Genomic DNA, 21,545 nt, shown 5'->3' on the forward strand with positions numbered 1-21,545 from the left:
CTGATGGAAGTTTTGTTTTAATGGGTGGAATTGAGTTAAAAATTTACATACCCTCCTGCTCCTTCTGTCTCTGTAACTCAGCTTGCTCCTTGCAAAGTCTGAATCACGTAGGTCTCAGAAAGTGGGCACTCACAATACTAGGGTCTGGAGCTTATCTCACCCTTGTCCTGCTCTTTGCAATCGCCCAACCCCAGCAAACGTGCTTAATCATGCCTGTTTGTGTATAAAAACTCCATAACCCCTTTGTTCAGGGCTCAGAGTTTGGAGTGTTAACTCCACTGAGCCCGCTGGCGAAATAAACCTGAGTTCTCCAACTCTCTGAGTGTAGTGCTCGGTTTCTTGAGTACTGGTTTCTGCAACAGAATGATTCTACAGAATATGAACGATGGGGTAGAATTCTCAGAGGGCAATCCCAGAAGTTGACTCGGGATGGGAGCCAGTATAAAACGGCAGGGTTTGTCTTGGAGAGCAGCAGAACATTGGGGACCATAATTATTCCTCCTTTACTGATGGGGAGATCGTTTTCCAGAAGGCTGCAATGTGGCCAATCATGGGCTGGAACGGGGACCACTCGTAGAGTGTTCCCTCTCCTTCAATGGAAGCAGAAAACCCCCAAGACTGCAGGAAGTGGGCAGAGCCTACGAGGGTAAGGTAAACAGTGGAAGCAGGCCTAGTGGAAAGAGGGCAGGCCTCTGCCTTTTCAGAATTGCGGTGGGGTGGGAGGCCGAGTCTGGAGCCAGAGAGAGGGTCAGGGTTTGATTGGGCTGAGATCACGGATGGTGACACTGGGCGAGGGGTCTGTGATCGTCCGTACTGGGCCAACGTGAAGGGGCGTACAGCATGCCTGATGTGGGAAGCAGTATGGGCTCGGAATGCAGGGAATCTGCAGGCCAGCAACTTGGGGCCACGGGGAGACCGGAGGAGGGCGGATCCGCTAGACTCCAGGCTGCTGAAAGTCGTAGAGGGGCGTGGCTTCTTGTTTAAAAAAAAAAAAAAAAAAAAAAGGGTGTGCGTGTGTGAGGCTTGCAGCACAAGCCAATGAAAAGCGAGGGAGGGCGGAGCCTGTGCAAGAGGCAGCCAGTAGAGACAGAGCTCTTAGAGGAGGGGCCTGTGTCCCGGAGAGTGGCTAGGGCTCCGCGCATGCGCGGAGGGGAGCCCTGGATCCAAGTGGCCAAAAGGGGCAAGGACATAGGTAATTGGCCCAACCCTTTCAAGTTGTGCGCCTGGTCACGTGACACGCAGGGCGCCGAATTCCTCTGGAGCCAGCGCCATTTCCTATGAATGAAGGTTAAAGTGCCACGAGGGTAGGAGGAGCATCCTGATACGATCTGACCTTGACTCACGGCCTGGAGTCCGGAGTCAGATTGGAGTCCAGGCCCTCGCTGGAGGGGAGGGGTCCGGCTTCAAGAGAGGGTCATGCACGCTGACTTGGGGGTGTAGTCGTGGGGTGGGCTCACCACTAGGACGAAGATTCGGGTCCTTGATATCAAAGAGAGTCGGGGCTTCCCACGGACCCATTGAGAAGCAGGTAAATGGGAAATAATTGGAGGCGTTGTCGCCGCGTTGACTTGTGGTAGCCTAATTTAGTTGGTCGTGGTTATGTAAGGGGCGAGGGGGTTGGGCTAGCGTTGCAAGGGGCGTGGCCTGGGTAGGAGCCTGGAGGTGTAAGGGGCGTGATCGTTTAGGTGTGCGAGACAAGGGGCGTGGCCGGGATCTGGGCCGGGAGAGGGGGTGTGCCTTCTGGATAATTTAATTCTCGCGTCCAAGTCCTAGCACTGCCCTTTCTTCTTTAGGTGTCAGCTCATGGAGACCGCGGTGGCTGCCGCCCCAGCTTGGGGCTTCTTCTCCTCTTTCCTGCTCCTGGCCTTTGGGACGCTAGTGGCCGCCTTGCTGGGCGCCGCTCACCGCCTGGGGCTCTTCTATCAGTTGATGCACAAGGTTCGGGGGCATACAGGGGTGGCGGGCCGGGGTCAGTCAAAGGAGTGGACTTCCGTTAGCACCGTTTCTAGCTAACCCATTTCACAGGCGAGGAGAGTGAGGTTCCGATTAATGCAGAGCGACTGACTGATCGGGAAATTCTAGGATCCGGTTGCTATTGCGGAATTGCTTCTGGGACCCTGGACTTTGCCTCTAGGAAGAGGCCACAGGCAAACTACAGCTGCCCGGTACTCCACACCCCGCCCGGCACTCCACACCCCATCTACCCTCTTCCTTAAATGTTCCCAGTCCTTTTCACAGAGCGATGCTCCCTAACACGGTGGAGTCAGAGTACTGAGGGCAGGCCCCAGAGGATGTGGCTGGCCGTAACAGTTTTGTGAGGGTAGCTGTCTGTTCTGCTCAACGCTTTAGAGCGATTTTCCCAAGTACCCAACAGTTTGTCTTCATTTTCCACAAGCGGAAACTGAGGCTCAGAGAGGGTGTGTGATGACTTGCCTTAGGTGACCTGTTTGGGGAAGAAGTGACCCCACAGACCTGGCTCTGAACTACTTGGCTCCTCGCAGAAAATCACCCTTTCCCAGACCCTTTCCTTTTTTTTTTTTTTTTAAAGTCTTTACTGAATTTGTTACAGTGTTGCTCCTGTTTTATGTTTTGGGTTTTTGGCTACCAGGCATGTGGGATCTTAGCTCCCTGCCCAGGGATTGAACCCACACCCTCTGCATTGGAAGGTGAAGTCTTGACCACCAGGGAAGTCTCCCTCCTAGCCTGGAGCAGCGCCACTATACCTGTGGACTTGTAAAGATTTAAGACAAAGGCTGGGCTTCCCAGGTGGTGCAGTGGTAAGGAACCTGCCTGCCAATGCAGTAGATGTGGATTTGATCCTTAGGTTGGGAAGATCCCCTGGAGAAGGAAATGGCCACCCACTCCAGTATTCTTGCCTGGGGGGTCCTGTGGACAGAGGAGCCTGGCAGGCTGCAGTCCGCGGGTTGCAAAAGAGTCGGACATGACTGAGTGACTGAACAACCACAACAGTGACAAAGGCCTCTGGTCTCTGGTGTACAGGGCTGTGTGGAAGCTGGGGCTGGGAAGCCCCAGCATCGTCTTTGCCACAGGCTGCTCCCGTGCTAGGCACTTGGTAGTTGGCAGCCTATGAGCGGGGCCTGTTCCAGTGGGTGGGAGGGGCCTGGGAGACGAGTCAGCAGTCTCCTGTTGTGGGGCCCTGATACTGGAGGGCGGGCTGTTCTGGAGTCCCAGCTGGTGGCTTCTGGCCAAGCTCCCTTGGGTTCCGTGGATCCACCTTCCCTAACCTCTCTTCCTGCTTGCGCCACAGGTGCCTTGAGAGCACTGATTCTATGGGACTTTGAATCTTGCTCAGGAGTCTTGGTCTTTGTAGTTGTAAAAGGATATATTGTCGGGAGGCTCTGATAAGATGCCTGGTGTGGCTCAGTGGTAAAGAATCCATCTGCCAATGCGGGAGACGTGGGTTCAATCCCTGGGTCGGGAAGATCCCCTGGAGAAGGAAGTTAACCCTTTCCGGTGTTTACTGCCTGGGAAATTCCATGGAAAGAGGAACCTGGCGGGCTACAATCCATGCGGGTCGCAAAAGAGTCAGACACGATCTAGCGACTAAACAACAGCAAAGCAACACCAAGCTTCCCCTGCCTCCCACCTTGCCCCTCCCCTACTTCCTGGGGGAGGGGTGTAATTCCTCTGCCCACCTGCCCTGGTGCCCGCACCTTGGTCCTTGACAATCTCACTCCTCCCCTCTCCTGGCCCAGGTGGACACGGCAAGCACTCGGCATGGCGGGGAAAATGTGGCAGCCGTGCTGAAGGCCCACGGTGTGCGCTTCCTTTTCACACTGGTCGGCGGGCACATTTCGCCACTGCTGGTGGCCTGTGAGAAGTTGGGCATCCGCGTGGTGGACACCCGCCACGAAGTCACAGCTGTCTTTGCCGCTGATGCTGTAGCCCGCCTGACCGGTGAGGGCAGAATGGGGAGGGCTGGGGCTGGTGAGACTGGGATGTCTTTGAGGGGGCAGGGTTTTTATTTTGGCGGGGGGAGGAACGTGGCTGGGAGGGTGGACCCAGCTGAGACAGGCTTTGTGTTCCAGGGACAGTGGGCGTGGCTGCAGTGACGGCCGGCCCCGGCCTCACCAACACAGTGACTGCGGTGAAGAATGCCCAGATAGCTCAGTCCCCAGTCCTGCTCCTGGGTGGGGCTGCCAGCACCCTGCTGCAGGTGCCCTGGCCTGGTGAGGGTGGGGGGCAGGTGGCAGGGACCCCAGGGAGCCTGGAAGTGCTCATGTGTTGACTTCCTGGATTTTTTTCTGTCTCTACTAGAATCGGGGTGCACTCCAGGCAATTGATCAGATAGCCCTGTTCCGGCCGCTCTGCAAGTTTTGTGCTTCTGTGCGGAGAGTGCGGGATATCATCCCCACCCTGAGGGCCGCAATGGCCGCTGCACAGTCGGGCACCCCCGGTAGGTAGTGGGGTGGGGGCTGGGCAGAGGTTCCGCCCTGGGACCTGGGAGGCACAGCAGACTGAGCGTTCTCCTTGTCTCCATGCAGGCCCGGTGTTTGTGGAACTGCCTCTGGACGTGCTGTACCCCTACTTCATGGTTCAGAAGGAGATGGTGCCAGCTAAGCCGCCCAAGGGCCTCATGAGTCGAGCGGTCCACTGGTAAGTAGCCCACTCCCTCCCATATTCCCTGGCTTCTCTCACAGATTCCTGCCAGCACCCATCCTTTCTTTGACTCATTCACTGATTTGCACATTAGTTTGAGAGGAGCCAGCCACGGGGAGAGTTTCTCCTCTACCTAGAGTTTCTCCTAGGTAGAGGAGACAGCATATGCAAAGGTCCTGAGGCAGGAATGAAGTTTGTGGGCTGGGAAGCAAAGTGGCCCGTGTGGTAGCAGCAGGTGAGCAAAGGGGAGAAGGGTAGAGGCTGAGCTGAGAGCAGTCAGCAGGAGTGCCTGGGCAGACCTGGGCTTTGTTTTTTTAAATAAATGGCTGTGGTTTTTTAAATAAAAGGTCTTGAACATGTTACAGTGTTGCTTCTGCTTTGTGTTTTTTTGGTCTTGAGGCATGTGGGATCTGAACCCCCAGACCAGGGATTGAACCTGTACCCCTGCAAAGTCTTAACCACTGGACTGCCAGGAAAGTCCCTGGGGCTTTGTTTTTAATTTGAGTCCTTTAATTTTAGGACCTTAAGCACTGGCATGGGATACCCTGGTTTGGTTTTTATTTTTATTAATTTGGCTGTGCTGGGTCTTCATTGCTATGCAGGCTTTTCTCCAGTTGTGGTGAATCAGGGCTACTCTCTTCTAGTTGCGGTTTGTGGGCTTCTTATTGCAGCAGCTTCTCTTGTTTGGAGCACCGGCTCTAGAGCATGTGGGGCTCAGTAGTTGCAGCTCCCGGGCTGTAGAGTACAGGCTCAGTAGTTGTGGCACCTGAGCTTAGTTGTCCTAAAGCATGTGGGGTCCTCCCAGGCCAGGGATTGAGGCCGTGTCTTCTGCATTGGCAGGTGGATCCTTTACCACTGAGCCATCATGGAAGCCCTGGTTTGGGTTTTTATTAACGATCCCTGTGGCTCTTGCCAGAGAGTGGACTTTGGGGTCAGGTGGAAGCTGGGAAGCCAGGGAGGTGGTGTGGCAGTCCCTGGGATGAGAGATGATGGTGGCCTGGAATCTAGCTGGTGGCTGTGGAATGCAGAGATGTGGATGGATCTCATATGAGTGTCTGGACCTGCAGCAGGACAGGGTAAGGGGACGGTGGGTCCCTATAGGCCCACAGCATGGGCACAGTTCACTCTGGGGCCTCCTATGGGACTTTTGAGTGGTGAGTAGCCTGGGTGTTGGAGAAAGCAGGGCATCAGGCCTGGCGTGGGATGAGCTTTAAGGTTTTCCTGGAAGAGCTGCAAGTTTCATGAAGGAATGTCTTTCCATTGAGAGGCTAAAAAAGGTTGTTAGTAGGGGCATAGACTGAGCAGAGGTATGTGACAGGGATCACTTTCTGGTCACCACTGAGGTGGACCTCGCTGAAACAGGACACAGAAAGGAGAATCAATTCTCCTCCTCTTCCCCCTCTGTCCCTTCCATTTGCCTGTCCTTGCCCCTCTGCCTTCTACTCCCCCTCCAAATATTTAGTGAGTGCCACTATGTGCTGGGTGCCAGGATGGGCATGAACAGGACAGACAGGTCCCTGCTCCCTGGGCATATGAGGAGCACCTGGAAGGCCAGCTCACGGTGTAGCAGGTTAACTCACATGTCTTTTATAATAACCCTTAGAGTTAAGACTCAGGTATTATTCAACCCATTTCACAGATTAGGTAACTGAGACCCAAGGCAGCTGAATGACTTGCATGCAGTTGTCCAGTTTGTTAATGGTGCACTAGGGTTCAGCCTGAAGGAACCTTCAGTGCTTAATTCACACAGCTATGTTCCATCTGTAACATAGCTGGAGTGAAATGAAAGTCCAGAGAGATGGGTTCAAATCCCAGAACTGCCACTAGCTAGCTGTGAACAAATGATTAAACCTCTTTTTTTTTTTCTTCCAGTTTTATTGAGATCTAATTGACATAAACAGCACAGTATAGGTTTAAGGTGTACAGCATAATGATTTGACTTATGTATATTGTGATTAAACCTTGCTTGATGTCAGCTTCCTCATCTGCAAGCTGGACAAACATGGCTTTTTCTCTCTAGACTAAGATTTTGTGAAAAATAAAGTAAGATTATTTTGATACTGCAAAGCATATGCTGAGGTAGAAAAGAATTAATCATTATTACCTTAAATAAGAATAGGGCTGAGTCTGTAAAAAAGAATGAAATAATGCCATTTGCAGCAACATGGATGGGTCTAGAGATTGTTATGCTGAGTGAAGTAAGTGCGATAGAGATGGAGAAATATCATATGACATCCCTTATATGGGGAATCTAAAAAGAAATGATACAAATGAACTTATTTATGAAATGGAAAGGGACTCACAGACTTAGAGAACAAACTTATGGTTGTCAGTGGGGAAGGATGGGGGAAGGGATAGTTAGGGAGTTGGGGATAGATATGTACATACCGGGCTTCTCAGGTGGTGCTAGTGGTAAAGAACCTGCCTGCCAGTGCAGGAGATGTAAGAGAGTCGGGTTAGATCCCCAGGTCAGGAAGATCTGGATGAAGGGCATGGCAACCCACTCCAGTATTCTTGTCTGGAGAATAACATGGACAGAGGAGCCTGGCATACAGTCCATGGGTTTGCAAAGGAACTGGACACACATGACTTAGTGCCTAGACAACAGCACAGTGTTTTGCAACATGCTTTATATCCTGAGTGGATATACCACTGGACCTTGGGAGGGACGGTCCCTTTTACATCTTACAGAGGAGGAAGCTCAGAAAAGTTAAGTCTCTCAACCAGAGTCACACAGGAAGCAGCAGAGCCAGAACCCAAGCCCACATCTGTCTGACCCAGCGGGTCTGGCCCCTGATTCTGGTGCTCCAGCCTGTGGCCCTTATTTCTCAAGGTCTGTGTCAGGTTGGGGTGGTCACTGGAAGCTTCCAAGGGGAAACAGGCCACTGGGCACTTGGCTGCTGGGGTCTGTGTCCCCAGGCCACTGCTCATCCACCTCTGTTCCTGCCCTTTCCAGTCCCTTTCTGGGCCCTTCTCTTTCAGCTTCTGAAACCCTGGTAATTACTCCTGGTAATGGCCTCTTCCTCTTCTCTTCGCAGGTACTTGGCGAATTCCCTGGCCAACCTCTTTGCAGGAGCTTGGGAGCCTCAGCCTGAGGGGCCTCTGCCCCTGGACATTCCCCAGGCCTCCCCCCAGCAGGTGACTTACCTCTGTTCCCTGGCCAGGGACCCCCTCCACCCCTCCCCCAACCTCTTCCACATGCTGAGTGGCTTCTCTCTGAATCGGTATCGGGGTTGTCAACTTGGGGGCCTCCTGGTGACCCGAGGTCAGCTCTTTGAGCCCCCACCTCTTGCCCCAGGTTCAGCGATGTGTGGAGATCTTGAGTCGGGCCAAAAAGCCCCTCATGCTAATTGGGAGCCAGGCCCTGCTGCCTCCGACATCCTCAGACAAGCTTCGGTGAGAAGCCTCCGGCCTGCCCTTATTGTTAGGGTCGCATGCCTGGTCCCCTGGTGCCCTGGGAGGACGGGCAGGCCCTGGGCCATACTCACTTCTGTTCTGCCTGGATCCCTAGGGTTGCCGTGGAGACCCTGGGCATCCCTTGCTTCCTGGCAGGGATGGCACGGGGACTGCTGGGCCGCAACCACCCCCTCCATTTCCGGCAGAACCGCAGGGCTGCCCTGAAGAAGGCAGACGTGGTCGTCCTGGCAGGTGGGCCTGGTCCTCCTACCCTCCCTCCCTTTTCGCTCCCTCTAGGTACCTCCCTGCCCATGTGACCTTGCCCCCCTAGTTGGGTACTGGCTGGCACCTAGTCTCATAATCACCCACCCTCCTACCTCTCACCCCTAATTTCTCACCAGGTGCCAGTCGTGTCTGGGACCCAGCTTTACACAGAAGGGCATGGACAGAGAGTGGGCACCTGTGGGGCTGTGTATACAGTACTTGCATATATATGCATTATATAACATTGACACAGCCCGTACACATATCTTCTTACATAAAGTGCTCTGAATCCTGCTAGGCAAATAATAGTTTTATCAGTTAGCAACTGTTGTATAATAACCACCCTAAACGCCATGGCTTACAACGCACTTATTATTTCTCAAGACCCACCCATGAGTTAGTTGACAGTTTTTTTCTCATTTTGGCAGGGCTCATCCTTGAGTCTACATTCAGGGATGTGGGAAGGCAGTGGTTGGGCTGGCTCGTGTACTTGGGGGTTGACTGGCTGCAGGACTGGGCTAGCATGGCCTCGGTTGGGGTAACTGAGTTTTCTCTCTCCCCCTACCTCCTCCTCCATGTTTCTCATCATCCAGCCAAGCAGCCTGGCCTTCTTCACTTGGTGGGTGATGAGAAACATGCAGGGCTTGGGGAACAAGGTTATATCAGAGAGAAGGGTGGAAGCTGCGAGGCTGCTGGAGGTCTGGCTTCAGGAACACACGCCATGACTTCTCGCACATTCTTACAGGCCAGAGCACCATAGGTCCAGGGGCCAGTCTAGGTTCCAGAAGTGGGGACCTGCAGTCTTACTGCAGGTGGCACTGGCACAGGGAGAGGTGAGGGATGGGGACCTTTCTGCATTCGGGCTACCACAGTGGATTGAGTAAGGTGGCGGGCACCCCCAGGAAGCTGGTCCTGGGTCTGCTGAGACCCCGTCCCCTTTCCCCAGGAGCAGTGTGTGACTTCCGCCTGTCCTATGGGCGTGTCCTCAGCCGCAGCAGCAAAATCATTGTTGTCAACCGTGACCGGAAGGAGATGCTGATCAACTCAGACATTTTCTGGAAGCCCCAAGAGGCTGTGCAGGGTGAGTCCCTCCTTTTGTATGTGTCGCTTTTCTTCTGGCCTCTGCTGACAGCTGGCTTGAGCTGGGTGCTGGTGACCAAGGCCTGGATCCTGCCACAGGGGGCACCCAGTTGGCTGGAGATGCATATTTGTCCCTTAGACTGGTAGGTGCTTCTGGATGAACTAAGGGTAGGGTTTTTTTTAGAAATTTTTATTGTGCATAAAATGGTCATTCCCCTTCGTAGGTCAGTTGTTACTACCTCTAAAATTGTTTACTGTAAACCAGAGCTTCCCAGATGGCGCTAGTGATAAACAATCCTCTTGACAATGCAGGAGATGCAAGAGATGCGGGTTTGATCCTTGGGTTGGGAAGATCCCCTGGAGGAAGAAATGGCACCCCACTCCAGTATTTGTGCCTGGGAGATCCCATGGACAGAGGAGCCTCTTGGGCTACAGTCCATGAGGTCACAAAGACTCAGACCCGACTGAGCACACACGCACATGCACACACAGCATGTGTACCAGGGGGAAGGCCCGGGAATGTGCATGTGATCACGTTTCCTGACTGTACTCTCCCATGTTGCCCGCTGCCCTTAGGGCCTGCCCTGGGGTCTCTCAGTTTTTCTGTCATGGCTCTTCTACCCCTGTTCAATCCTCTTCCACAGCCTTTCCGTGTCCTGCTTTGCCCCTTGTTCCAAGGACGTTGACTCTACCCTGCAGTGTAGGTGAGAGGGAACTTGTGTCAGGCAAAGAAGTGGCACCATGTGCATATTCATGTTTGGGAAGACCCACTGGAGCAGCTGATGGGCAGCAAGTTGGAGAGGACCACGTAGAGGCAAGGGGGCTGTTAAGGCCAGGACAGCAACCATGAGGCCTGGAGTTGGGATGGGCAGGGAGGAGAAACTCAGCTTCGCTGAGCCTCTGTGTGATCATTTCTGAGATGGAGCTGATGAAAGGTACATCGTCATTGGCTAATTTGGTTGCTCTCCAATACTCTGTGTGCCTGGGTTGTTGAGATGTACTTGGACGATAGAGGTGTGTTTAGTGACATGTTTCAGAGGCAGAATTGACCTGCCTCTGTGTGACCTAGGGTGTGAAGGGGGAGGCAGGAGACAGAGGCAGATATGAGTTTCTAACTCACTTTGTAATTTTTTTATTTTTGGCTGCACCGGGTCTTCATTGCTGCATGGGCTTTTCTCTGGTTGTGGCCAGTGGGGGCTACTCTTTAGTTTCAGTGTGCAGGCTTCTCACTGTGGGGCTCCTCTTGATGTGGAGTACAGGCTCTAGGGTTCCGCTCCTGGGCTCCAGAGCACAGGCTCAATAGTTGTGGTGCATGAGCTTGGTTGCTCAGTGGCATGTGAGATCTTCCCGGACCAGGGATCGAACCTGTGTCTCCTGCATTGGTAGACGGATTCTTTACCACTGAGGCCCCAGGGAAGCCCCGCCAACTCACTTTGGCCTTGCTCTCCCTCACCCCTGTTGCCCTAACCCTGGTTCTGGCAGGCTCTGGGGTATTTCACTCATTTTGCCTTAGGCCATCTCCACCCCCACCTTCCCCGCTACCTGCTTCCTTGCTTCAGATGCCTGTTGGCTTCCTGCTGCCTTTGGGTCTCTGGTGGTTAAAGGGTAGGAGGTGGCCTTCTCCCCACAGCTGTGCCCTCTTCCTTCCCCAGGAGATGTGGGCTCCTTCGTGGTGAAGCTGGTGGAGGGCCTCCGGGGTCAGATGTGGGCCTCAGACTGGGCAGAGGAGCTTCGGCAAGCCGACCAACAGAAGGAGCAGGCCTTTCGGTGGGGGCTGGGTAGAGTGGACTTGGTGGGTCATGGGTTCCTGGCGGGCTAGGCTGCTGGCTCTGCTGACCTGCCTTGCTCCGTCACAGGGAGAAGGCACTGATGCCCGTAGCCCAGCATCTTAACCCACTGCGGGTCCTGCAGCTGGTGGAGGACACTCTGCCTGACAACTCCATCCTGGTGGTTGATGGCGGGGACTTCGTGGGCACAGCTGCCTACCTGGTGCAGCCCCGTGGGCCCTTGCGTTGGCTTGATCCTGGTAAGGGCAGACCTACACCTGGGGCAGCTTGCACTCCTCTGGGCCTCTTTACACCTGCTCTTGGTTCTCCTAGGGGCCTTTGGGACTCTGGGGGTTGGTGCCGGATTTGCACTTGGGGCCAAACTGTGTCGGCCAGATGCTGAGGTGAGTCAGAGTGTGCTGGGTGCGGGAGGCTTGCTGCTTTCTGGGCCGTAAGCCAGCCCAACCATCCTTGGTACCCACCTCAGGTCTGGTGCTTGTTTGGGGATGGAGCGTTTGGCTATAGCCTCATTGAATTTGACACCTTCGTCAGACACAAGGTGACCGGGCGGGCTGGCCTAAGGGAAGCTCAGAGCCTGGGATTCTGGGACATATCCTCAGGGGTGGACTGGGGAGGGAGCTCCTTATCTGGCAGAGGTCCTGTCCCTGCCTCTCACCTGCCGCTGGCCAAGCCTTGGGACTGAAGGCCTTGGCCTGGCCTCCTCTCCCTCCCTGCAGATCCCAGTGATGGCCTTGATAGGAAATGATGCTGGCTGGACCCAGATTTCCAGGGAGCAGGTGCCCTCTCTGGGCAGCAATGTGGCCTGTGGCTTGGCTTACACTGGTGAGAGGGGCCTGGATGGGCGGGGAGGGGGAACGCCATTTCAGGGTCCTCTCCTGGGCTACCTGCATGGGGGGCTGGGTTTCTGCCACCATTCTGACTTGCCCTCCCGTTTCAGATTATCACAAGGCAGCCCAGGGACTGGGGGCCCAGGGCTTGCTGCTCTCACGTGAGAATGAGGATCAGGTGGTCAAGGTGCTGCGTGACGCCCAGCAGTGGTGCCAGGATGGCCACCCGGTTGTGGTCAACATTCTCATCGGGAGGACGGACTTCCGGGACGGCTCCATCGCCATGTAGGGCCTCACGGGTCAGTGCTCTTGACTCTCTTCCCACCTCTGGACTGTGCCTAGCTGGCTTGGAGTTTTATCCTTGCCTGCCCTGGGCCTAAGCCATGAGGCCCAGTGACCCTGCAATCTTCCCTGAGGACAGGGAGGGGCTGGACGGAGTCAGAGCTAAGAGAGGCTCTGACAGCCCTGGGGAGTCCTTGGGCCTATTTGTGAGCTCAACTGTGTCCTTTCTCCCCTCCTCACTTGTTGTTCAGTCGCTAAGTGGTGTCCAGCTCTTGGCGACTCCATGGACTGCAGCACGCCAGGCTCCTTCATCCCTCCACTATCTCCCAGAGTGTGCTCAAATTCATGTCCATTAAGTCGGTGATGCTATCTTAACCATCTCATCCTCTGCTGCCTCCTTCTCCTTTTGCCATCGGTCTTTCCCAGCATCAGGGCCTTTTCCAATCAATTGGCTCTTTCGCATCAGGTGGCCAAAGTATTGCAGCTTCCTGTCTCACACACTGAATAAACCATGTCTGCTCCGTGGGGGCCCAAGTACTCATCCCAGAACCTGTGCATATTGATTTATTGTCCACAAAGATGGAAGTGAGGGAAAGAGGGGGGAGACAGGAGGGGACCCTACTCTCCCACTGGAACTCGGGGGCTCACTGAGGCACCATTACTGGGGATTTCAGGGTGCCTGGGCACTGCAAACTCTTCCCCCCACCCCCTCTGTGGTCCCTGAAAGAGCCCCACATACCCACTCTAGACACGTCCATACACATTACTCCTCACACACAGGCACACACGCAGGGAGGCAATAAATATATTCCGTACCAAAGTGCCCCCAGCCTGACACTTCAGGTGGGGCCCCTCCAAAAGGGAGGTCTTATAAGTGCTTAATTTCTTCAGGAATGGGGAGGAAGAATTGGGGAGGGGAAGGGCCAGACTCTTGCTATCTACTTTTGCTGGTCTGAGGCAATTATGAGGTTTTCCCTGGAAAAGAGGGTGGCGAAACCACTTGTTTTCCTATAAGCCCCAGGCTGCTCCTATCTATCCAGAGCCCAGGAGAGGGGCTCCCCCGACACCCTGCCTCAAACAGCACTTCTTCATAGTCCTTGGGCCCACTGAGGGAGAAGCAGAGTGCAGTGCTCAAAGCTAATACTGATTTGGTTGGCAGCAGCAAGGACTGACTGGGAGGGTGTCTCACCATCTCAGGGTGATGCTCACAGTAACTGGTGTTTCCCTGGCTAAAGATGGCGGCCCTGCAAGCAGAACTGCCTTTTGGCAGCCAGGAGAGAAGCCCTTGGTACTCAAGAAAAGATGGCCACAGTAGCTGGTCCCTAAAGTCCCCCATGCCCGGCCGTCGCAACCAGTGTCCAAATACTGAGTACTGGAAATAGGGAATGATTCTCAGCAAAGGATCGGCTGGTCGCTAGGCAATTCCCCAGTAACCAGGAGTTAGGCCTGAGCTACAGGTCTGGTCCTCCCTAGGTCGTTAGGGCACCGCCTTAGCAACCAGGAGCCTGGCCTTAGTAATTGGGGTCCAGCCCCGCCCGGCTCAGAGACACACGTTGATCTGCTTGGAGAGCTCTCTCTCCAGGTCCAGGATGAGGGCATCAAAGTCTTTGAGGTTCAGGTGCGGGTTGAAGGGCGCCTCGAAGTCGTCTTCAAAATCGGTGGCACCAGTCGGCTCTCCAACCTCGTCGTCCTCATCTTCACTGTCGCTGCCCGTCACGTGGTCGTAGTCTGGCCCGGAGAGGAAGTCCCGCCCACAGGGCAGGAAGTCCCGCCCGCAAACACTCCAGTCACCCGCGTAGCGGTTGCTCGGGGGGCTTTCGGGACCGCCCCGGCCGCGGGGCCGAGTCACCACTTCGGGGCTCGCTAGCGGCAAGTGCAGCGATGGCTGTCGTTTGGGCCGCAGGTACGGGGCGAGCTCCGGAGGCTCTGGGGGCCTGCGGGGATCTGCAGTGGGAGAGGGAGGGCTTGGGTGACGTCACGTCCAGAGGCGACACCTAGGCCTCTGATTGGCTGTTTAGGTAATCACGCCCCTTACTGGCCTGTCGAAAGGCAAGGCCTTCGACCGGATCGGGATTTCACTGGCTGAGCTAGTACTGGTTGCTCAGGCAACTAGGTACTGGTTTTCACTCTGACGAGGGGGCGTGCCTCGCCTGAAGCCCAAGACTCTTAACTGGCCGCCAGAGAAAGCATCGTCTGGGATACCAGGCTCGTTTCCGCGGCGCGGGGGCGGGGGCCAGCTCACCTGGCCAGGCTTGCAGCAGGTAGTGCAGCACCTCGATATGGCGCTTGAAGTCCACCGCATTCGAGAGACCCGGGCCAGAGCTGCGGATGCGGGGCCTGGCGGGTGCCTGGCGCGCTGGCAGCAGCACGGGACCGAAGCAAACGGCCAGGTTCTGCGGAGTCATGCGGTTGTGGGCGTGGAAGGAGGAGACAAGGCGCAGGTGGTCCAGGAGAAGCGTCAATGTAGCCTGAGAGAAGAGGGTTGGGCGAGTACGAGATGGGCAAAGTCGGTCCCCTGTCGCACTCAAGGCAGACTAAGGCGGTTCAGAATGGGGAAACTGAGATTCAGTCTCATAGCTGGGAGATGATCCTGCCAGAACTTAGCTATTAGTATTATGCTCCCGTTTTGCTGGAGGGAAGACTGAGGCCAAAGGTAACAACTTTGAAATGGCAGAACTTGGGCTTGAACCTTCTCCTCTGTGTGTTAGGCAGGGCTGGTAGTAATCCCATTTTACAGATGAGGATATTGAGGTACAGAGGCAGGATCCCACAGCCAGGAACCTCCCTTACGGTAGGTTGACAGACCTCTGTTGAGTCTGTTAATTTCGATACATCCTGCCTGTGAAACCTGAGGCAACTCACTCAACTGCCCTGGGCCTTGGCTTCCATTATCTATAAAGTGGGGACACTAACAGCACTAGGAGTGTGATGGTGCCACACATTCATGGCCATCACCAGCCCAGGCATGGGAGAAACATTCTGCTGATGTCAGTTCACTCCCTGTCCTGCCCACTCTCCCCACCCCCCAGGCCCAACTCACCCTCTCCACATCTGGCAGGCAGCTGAGGAGCTCACGGGTGCCCTCAGTGCTGGATGGAGCCCTGCTTGGGGGCCCTCGGGCCATGGCCTCCAGCACCACCTGATAGAGGGGCTGGGTGATGAGTGGGGTAGGCAGCTCCCGAAGATAATCCTTGAGGATGCCTGTGGATATAGGGCCCACACTAGTTAGGGCACCCCTGAGTTCTGAGGCTGGAACTTCAGCAGGGGCTGGGAGGGGGGCAAGAGGAGGAGGACAGGTGCAGGAAGGTAAAAACAAGGCCAACAGAAGGGGTGAAGTCCTAGAGGGACCACAGGGACTGCCTTGAGTTGAGGGTTGACTGGGGAGCAGGCAGGAGAGCAAAGGGGCAAGCTGACCGGTGATGACATTGATATCAGGGTACAGGTCCTCAGAGAGGCAGACAGCTGCACTGTCTCGCTCAAAGGCATCGCGAAGCTCTTTCTTCACAGCTGCCGAGCCGCACAGACGGTATAGCCCCACCACCTGGGGGTAGGAGCAGAGAGGTGTCTTTTTTGTCAGAGTACAGACTGATGTGGGCCCTATGGGGTGAGGGCCAGAGGCCTGGATCCAGGTGGCAATGGGCTGAGAGGTTGGGGGCTGGCTGAAACTTCACTGGCTGCCTTTCTGTTCTTCTGACACCTGTCATGGGGGACCCCATCTGGCTGCTTGGACAACCCAGCCCTGTAAACCCTCCAAATTACTTGTCCTGGCACCCACCTCCTTTGACTCAGGAAACCTTGACTCCTTTTCAGCTTACTTGTCACCTCCTCTGGAAAGCCTTCCCTGTCCTAACCAGCAGGTCAGGTCCTGCTTTAAGTTGTCCCAGCTTCTTCACTCTTATCCCAGCCTGTTTCTTATATGTGATTTATTAGTCATGTCTTTCGGAGAAGGCAATGGCACCCCACTCCAGTACTCTTGCCTGGAAAATCCCATGGATGGAGGAGCCTGGTAGGTTGCAGTCCATGGGGTCGCTGAGGGTCAGACACGACTGAGCGACTTCAATTTCACTTTTCACTTTTCACTTTCATGCATTGGAGAAGGAAATGGCAACCCACTCCAGTGTTCTTGCCTGGAGAATCCCATGGATGGGGGAGCCTGCTGGGCTCCCGTCTACAGGGTCATACAGAGTCGGACACGACTGAAGTGATTTAGCAGTAGCAGTAGCAGTCATGTCTTTTCCCCCACCAGACTCTGAGCTCCAAAAGGGCTGAGATCCTATGTTATCCAATGAACAGAGGACCCATGAGTTCTGGGCTAGATGCTAGGATCTGGGGGTGTGTAGGGAGCTCCTGCCCTTGTCTAGGCTGGGATTGGAGCTAAGAGTTCCCCAGGTGGGGTAGGGGGAAGCCTGGCCTCCATACCCTGGGTATTCTGGGGAGTGGTTCTGAGGTCTGGGGGCTAGCTAGGGTGGGGTGAGGGACTTACCCGCAGCCCTCGGCGCTCGATCTGCGCGACACACTTCTGAATAATGAGAGGCACCTGGCCAGGGGACTGCTCACGCTCCACCAGCAGGGGCAAGGGCAGCCCAAAGACTCGGGGCTCAGCTGTGCTGGGTGATTCTTGTTGCTCCGACAGGGTCAGCTTGGCATACAGCAGCCCTTGGGGCTCGAGGCGCACAGCCAGCTGCTGGGCCTGGCACCCTAAAGACACAAGGGGGACTTCCTGAGTGGGGTCTTCCCCCATCACTTCCTGTGCCCTGTCCCCTAGGCCAAGCTACGTCCCCACCCTGGGCACTCTAGAGGAAGGAGGGAGCTGGGAGCCGAGTCCTGTGCCCTCCCCGCCCCCTCCGAGACCATGCACCCTACCTCGGAAAACCGTGGGCAGCAGCACAGTGCCTTGGGCGCAGGGCCGGTGCCGCCGGACACCGGGGTCCCAGGCCAGCACCAGGGCCCGCAGCAGCCGGGCTGCCTCGAGTTCCAGGTGAAAGGTGTGGTCCAGCCGCAGGAAGTCTGGCCCCCCACGCAGCGGCCCGGTTCGGGCCCGGGCCACCCCATCCACCTGCAGCAGGCAGCAGAGGTCTCGCGGAGTGGCCCCAGGCGCCGGCCGCAGCCCCCCCAGCCCGTACAGGTGCAGGCTGAGGCGGCCCCAGAGCGCAGCCGGGGGCGGCCGGGCGGAGGGGCCCACCTCATAGGGGCGGAAGGCAGTGGGTGACGGAGGCCCCGCGGGGCGCTCAGGAGAGTCGCCATCACTGAGGTAACCCGCCCTCGGGCCGCGTGTGCCCTCAGCTACTGCTGTCCGCCCTGGGGTCCCCACGCTGCTGTCCAGGTGGTAACGACTAATGACCGAGCCCTCGGGGGCGGCCCGCTCGCGCTCTCGGCTCGTCCGGGTGCTCCGCAGACTCAGTCGGCGCCGCAGCTCAGGCAGCTTCTTCATCTTCATTGAGAGGCGCCTGGCTGGGCCGGGGGACTTGGTGCGGGAGGCTTTGGTCGGGGGGCTGGCAGGGGCTGTGCCTGTGAAGACAGCAGACCTCAGGGCCCAGAATTCTGGGCTTGGGATGGGGGTGATTATGCTTGTAGTCACCTTGCAGGCCCCAGGGTGGGAGGCTTGTGCTCACCTGGAGAGGCCGGGCTGTCTGCCTCAGCTGAGCCTGGCTGTGGGCCTGGGAGCTCCGGTGCTGGGAGTCTGGGGTCCTCCTCTGGGATGGGGTTGTACCAGATCTCACCAGCAGGCTCCCCACTGCCAGGTGCCCCCGGCCCCAGAGTGGCCTCCTCTGGTGGCTTGGCCCCGCCCAGCACCCAGCGGCGGCTGCTGGGCTCCAGGCTCTGCAGGTAGGCACCGTGAGCCGGGCTCCGAGATGCCTCAGGGCTGGGGGGCCCCTCCGCTCCAGCCTGGGGTCCTTCTGGGGCCTGGGGCTCTGGGGGACTGGGCTCTGGGCGCTGGGCTGGTCGGCCTGGCAGAGAGCAAGGGGAGTGAGATGCAGCCTCCCACTGCCCCCAGAGCAGCCCCAGCCCAGGGCTCTTCCCCTATGGGACATGGGGTGCACTCAGCCTGTACACTCCCCACATTCATTTGGAATGGGTGGCTGCAGGCTGGCAATCTCACCTGCTACCAGCTCCCTGCCCACAGCTCCCTGCCCTAGTGTCCCAAACAGGACTCGGTCCGTCTGCCCTCCAGCCTCAGAGGTCCAGAGAGGTTTCTCCGGGCCTGGGCCTTGTATTCCCCACTCTACGTCCCCATGCCTCTCTTTAATGCTGGCGTGGAGCCCCGTGCTTGTGCCTTCTCAGTGGGTGGCTTCGGGGAAACCACTTGCCATCTGAGCCTCACTGTGATCTCAGCATGAGAGCGCTTCCTAGGCACTCATATCTCAGGCACACACACAGCCCATGGTGGATGCTGGCTAGCTTGCTTAGAAGACCAGAGCAGGCATGACAGTGAGTGTGTGGCTGCCAGGTTCTTTACCCGTAGCATGTCACTCCCCACCCTGCTGCCTTTCTTTCCAAATCTTGCCCCAATCCTGGAGCTGACCGTGTGTTTTAGCCCAGACAGACCCCAACAGTTTTGCTTTCGGAACCACCCCCCTCCCACCCCGCCCCACTCCCCTGCCCCGCCGCTGCTCCATCCTCCCCTTCGACATCCTGGGCTGTTTCCTGTGTGTGTTTGTGCGTGGGCACCCCTGTCCCTTCTCTCTGCCCTGGGAACCCTGGGAATCTCTGGGAAGACCGCTGAGGGGAAGTCAGATCCATGAAGTCCTCTGGCCTTCCCTCCTTTAACCCCTTCCTTTCCGGGACTTCCTGTCCCACGCAGCTCCCATGTCTTTAAGGTCTTCCATGCCGACTCCCTCCTCTGGTCATCTCATACTTCTACTCCCCGAGTCTCTCTGGGCTCTCATTTAGTAGCGTAGTCCACAGAGCTGTTAAGTCGCTTCACTGGCACTGGGTAAATCACCCAAACTGCTCCGTGCCTCAGTTTCCCCACCTGTATAGGGGGCAGTTTCCTGCGGCTGCCTAAGGTGGGTGTAGCTGCAGTTACGGGCTAGTAGGTAAGAGGGGACTGGGAGGTGGCCCCCACGATCGACGCACAGCCTCTCTCTCCTCTGCAGGGTGTACGCCCCCGTCTCCCATCCCTGGTCTCTAGGGCACAGGGTGTCGCCAGCCTGGCCTGACTAAGCCCAAGTTTCTCAGCCTCCCAGCTCCTCCTCCCCACCACTCTCCAGGCGCTCAGCCTCGGCCCCATTTCCTGTCAGGGGTGAGGCCCCCTCCCGGGCCTCCCGAGGAGCCCGCAGCGCTGGCATCCCTGGTCAAGCGCACATAACGGTCCGCGCCCCCTCTCCCCCCCGGCCCGTTACTTTCACGACCCTTGCCTGCCCCCGCCCCCAACCCCGACCCGCCGGGGGTTTCCGCGGGGCTTCTCCTGTCCCCTCAGCGGTCCCTCTTTGGGGCCCTGGGACCCTCTTCCAAGCCGGGCGGGGTTCGGGGCCCCTTCTTCCCCACCTCCCTCTCTCTCACCGCGCTCCTTCGCGTCCGACTTTTTCCGGGGAAGTTTCTCCCGGCCCCGAAGGCGGGAGAAGGTCTTCCTGAGCAGCGGCTCGGCCATGCTGGGGCCCGGGCCGGGCTGAGTGCGCGCCCCGGGCTCCGGCCGCGCCGCCCCCCGCCCCGCCCGGTCTCCCCGCCCGCCCCCCGCCCCGCGCCAGCAGGAAGCGCATTCCGGGAATGCTTGGCCCAAACTTTTTTTTTTTTGCCCTTCCCGCGGCCTGAGCGAGCGATGCTGGGAGTTGTAGTCAATCGCCAGAGCCGGGCGGGGGACCTGTCACTGGCTGTTGTCTTTCCTCTTACCCACCCTCCATTAGTGACCGCATACAGCAGGTTCTCTTGAGTTTACTTCCAAAAGGCGTCCTGCACAAATCCACAGATCTCTTCTCTTTCCTCCCATCCACTGCTCCAGCCTGGTGCAAGCCCTGGCATCGTTTATTTTGACAACATCCCCTCTTCCCTTAGCTTCCCCGGATGCCACTCTCTTGCCTTCCTCCTCCATCCAGTTCTCCACTCCTCTCTCTCCCCAAGTCCAGTTACTACTGCTCTTTAACAAACCACCCCAAAGCTTAGTGGTTGTAAATCAGCCGTGCTATGATGCTCACAGATGCTGTGGGCTAAGGACTGGGGCAGGACAGAGCTGACATTGGTTGTCTCTACTCTTTTGTTGGAAAGATTTCAAGGTTTGGGGTGACTCAACAAACGAAGGGCCAGGATCATCTGGAGGCGTGTTCACTTACAGAACTTTCAGTTGATGCCAGGTGTGTGCTGGGACTTGTGCAGGAGCTGTGGCACCTCCACAAGCCTCTTGCCAACAAAGGTCTGTACAGTCAAACGTGTGGTTTTTCTAGTAGTCATATATGGATGTGAGAGTTGGACTGTAAAGAAGGCTGAATGCAGAAGAAATGAGGCTTTCAAATTGTGCTAGAGAAGACTCTTGAGAGTCCTTTGGACAGCAAGGAGACCAAACCAGTCAATCCTAAAGGAAATCAAGCCTGACTATTCATTGGAAGGACTGTCATTGAAGCCCCAATACTTTGGCCACATGATGTAAAGAGCTGACTCATTGGAAAAGACCCCGATGCTGAGATAGACTGAAGCAAAAGGAGAAGAGGGTGGCAGAGGATGAGATGGTTAGATAACATCACTGACTCTATGGACATGAATTTGAGCAAGCTCCTGGAGATAGTGAAGGACAGGGGAACCTGGTGTGCTGCAGTTCATGGGTGAGAAAGAGTCGGACACGACCTAGTGACTGAACAACCATCCTCTTGGTGCGAACTGGATTCCTCCTAGCAGATCAGCAGTCAGGGTAGTTGGATTTCTTACAGAGCCACCCAGGGCTTCAAAAAACAAAGCAAAAGCTAAATTTCCTTTTCTGATCCAGTTTGGAGTGTCACACTGTTTTACTTTTGGCACCAGATTCAAGAGGAAGGGACACAGACTCCACCTCTCTCAATGGGTGGTGTGTCATGGTGACCTTGTAACATTCTTTGTGCAAGAGAATGTGGGATGGGAGGTGTTTTTGTGGCTGTTTTGGAAAATTTAACCATCTTACTCCTATATTCCATTCTCCATGCAGTGCCTAGAGTGGACTTAAAAACCCAAAATCAGATCATGGCATGCCCCTGCTGAACAGTCTTCCCATAACTGCTCACTCCACCTAAAATAAAATCCAGATTTCCACAAATAAAATTCAGTCCAGCAAGACTTCTGGCCTCATAGCCTTGGTTGTCTTCATCACCCACCATGACCTTCGGTC

The 21,545-nt window shown here is 56.2% G+C and overlaps 2 protein-coding genes across 5 annotated transcripts; one reads left to right on the top strand and one right to left on the bottom strand.

Annotated features, from left to right (window-relative positions):
* The first annotated feature begins 1,146 nt into the window (after nt 1–1,146).
* Nucleotides 1,147–12,805, top strand: ILVBL (ilvB acetolactate synthase like). Of its 3 annotated transcripts, none has more exons than XM_061421810.1 (17): nt 1,147–1,192; nt 1,794–1,938; nt 3,717–3,918; nt 4,050–4,177; nt 4,279–4,417; nt 4,506–4,617; nt 7,659–7,758; nt 7,919–8,016; nt 8,132–8,268; nt 9,227–9,361; nt 11,013–11,127; nt 11,217–11,386; nt 11,460–11,530; nt 11,614–11,685; nt 11,864–11,969; nt 12,085–12,273; nt 12,508–12,805. In XM_061421810.1, exons 2-16 carry the CDS (start codon nt 1,804–1,806, stop codon nt 12,261–12,263), a joined length of 1,899 nt encoding a protein of 632 aa, XP_061277794.1. In that variant the 5' UTR covers nt 1,147–1,192; nt 1,794–1,803; the 3' UTR covers nt 12,264–12,273; nt 12,508–12,805. The 3 variants fall into 3 exon arrangements, with proteins under 3 accessions (XP_061277794.1, XP_061277792.1, XP_061277793.1); XM_061421808.1 differs by lacking the exon at nt 1,147–1,192 and adding an exon at nt 1,206–1,304; XM_061421809.1 differs by lacking the exon at nt 1,147–1,192 and adding an exon at nt 1,229–1,528.
* SYDE1 (synapse defective Rho GTPase homolog 1) lies at nt 12,805–19,920 on the bottom strand. Of its 2 annotated transcripts, XM_061421807.1 has the most exons (9): nt 19,760–19,920; nt 17,869–18,204; nt 17,439–17,764; nt 17,120–17,312; nt 16,740–16,954; nt 15,671–15,797; nt 15,297–15,457; nt 14,499–14,724; nt 12,805–14,200 (listed from the first exon to the last, which is right to left on the bottom strand). In XM_061421807.1, the coding sequence occupies exons 1-9, from the start codon at nt 19,845–19,847 to the stop codon at nt 13,797–13,799; spliced, it is 2,076 nt and encodes a 691-aa protein (XP_061277791.1). In that variant the 5' UTR covers nt 19,848–19,920; the 3' UTR covers nt 12,805–13,796. The 2 variants fall into 2 exon arrangements, with proteins under 2 accessions (XP_061277791.1, XP_061277790.1); XM_061421806.1 differs by having other exon boundaries at nt 17,120–17,764.
* Nucleotides 19,921–21,545: the final 1,625 nt, after the last annotated feature.

The sequence above is a fragment of the Bos javanicus genome, chromosome 7, assembly GCF_032452875.1.
Source record: "Bos javanicus breed banteng chromosome 7, ARS-OSU_banteng_1.0, whole genome shotgun sequence".
NCBI classification, from domain to species: Eukaryota; Metazoa; Chordata; class Mammalia; order Artiodactyla; family Bovidae; genus Bos; species Bos javanicus.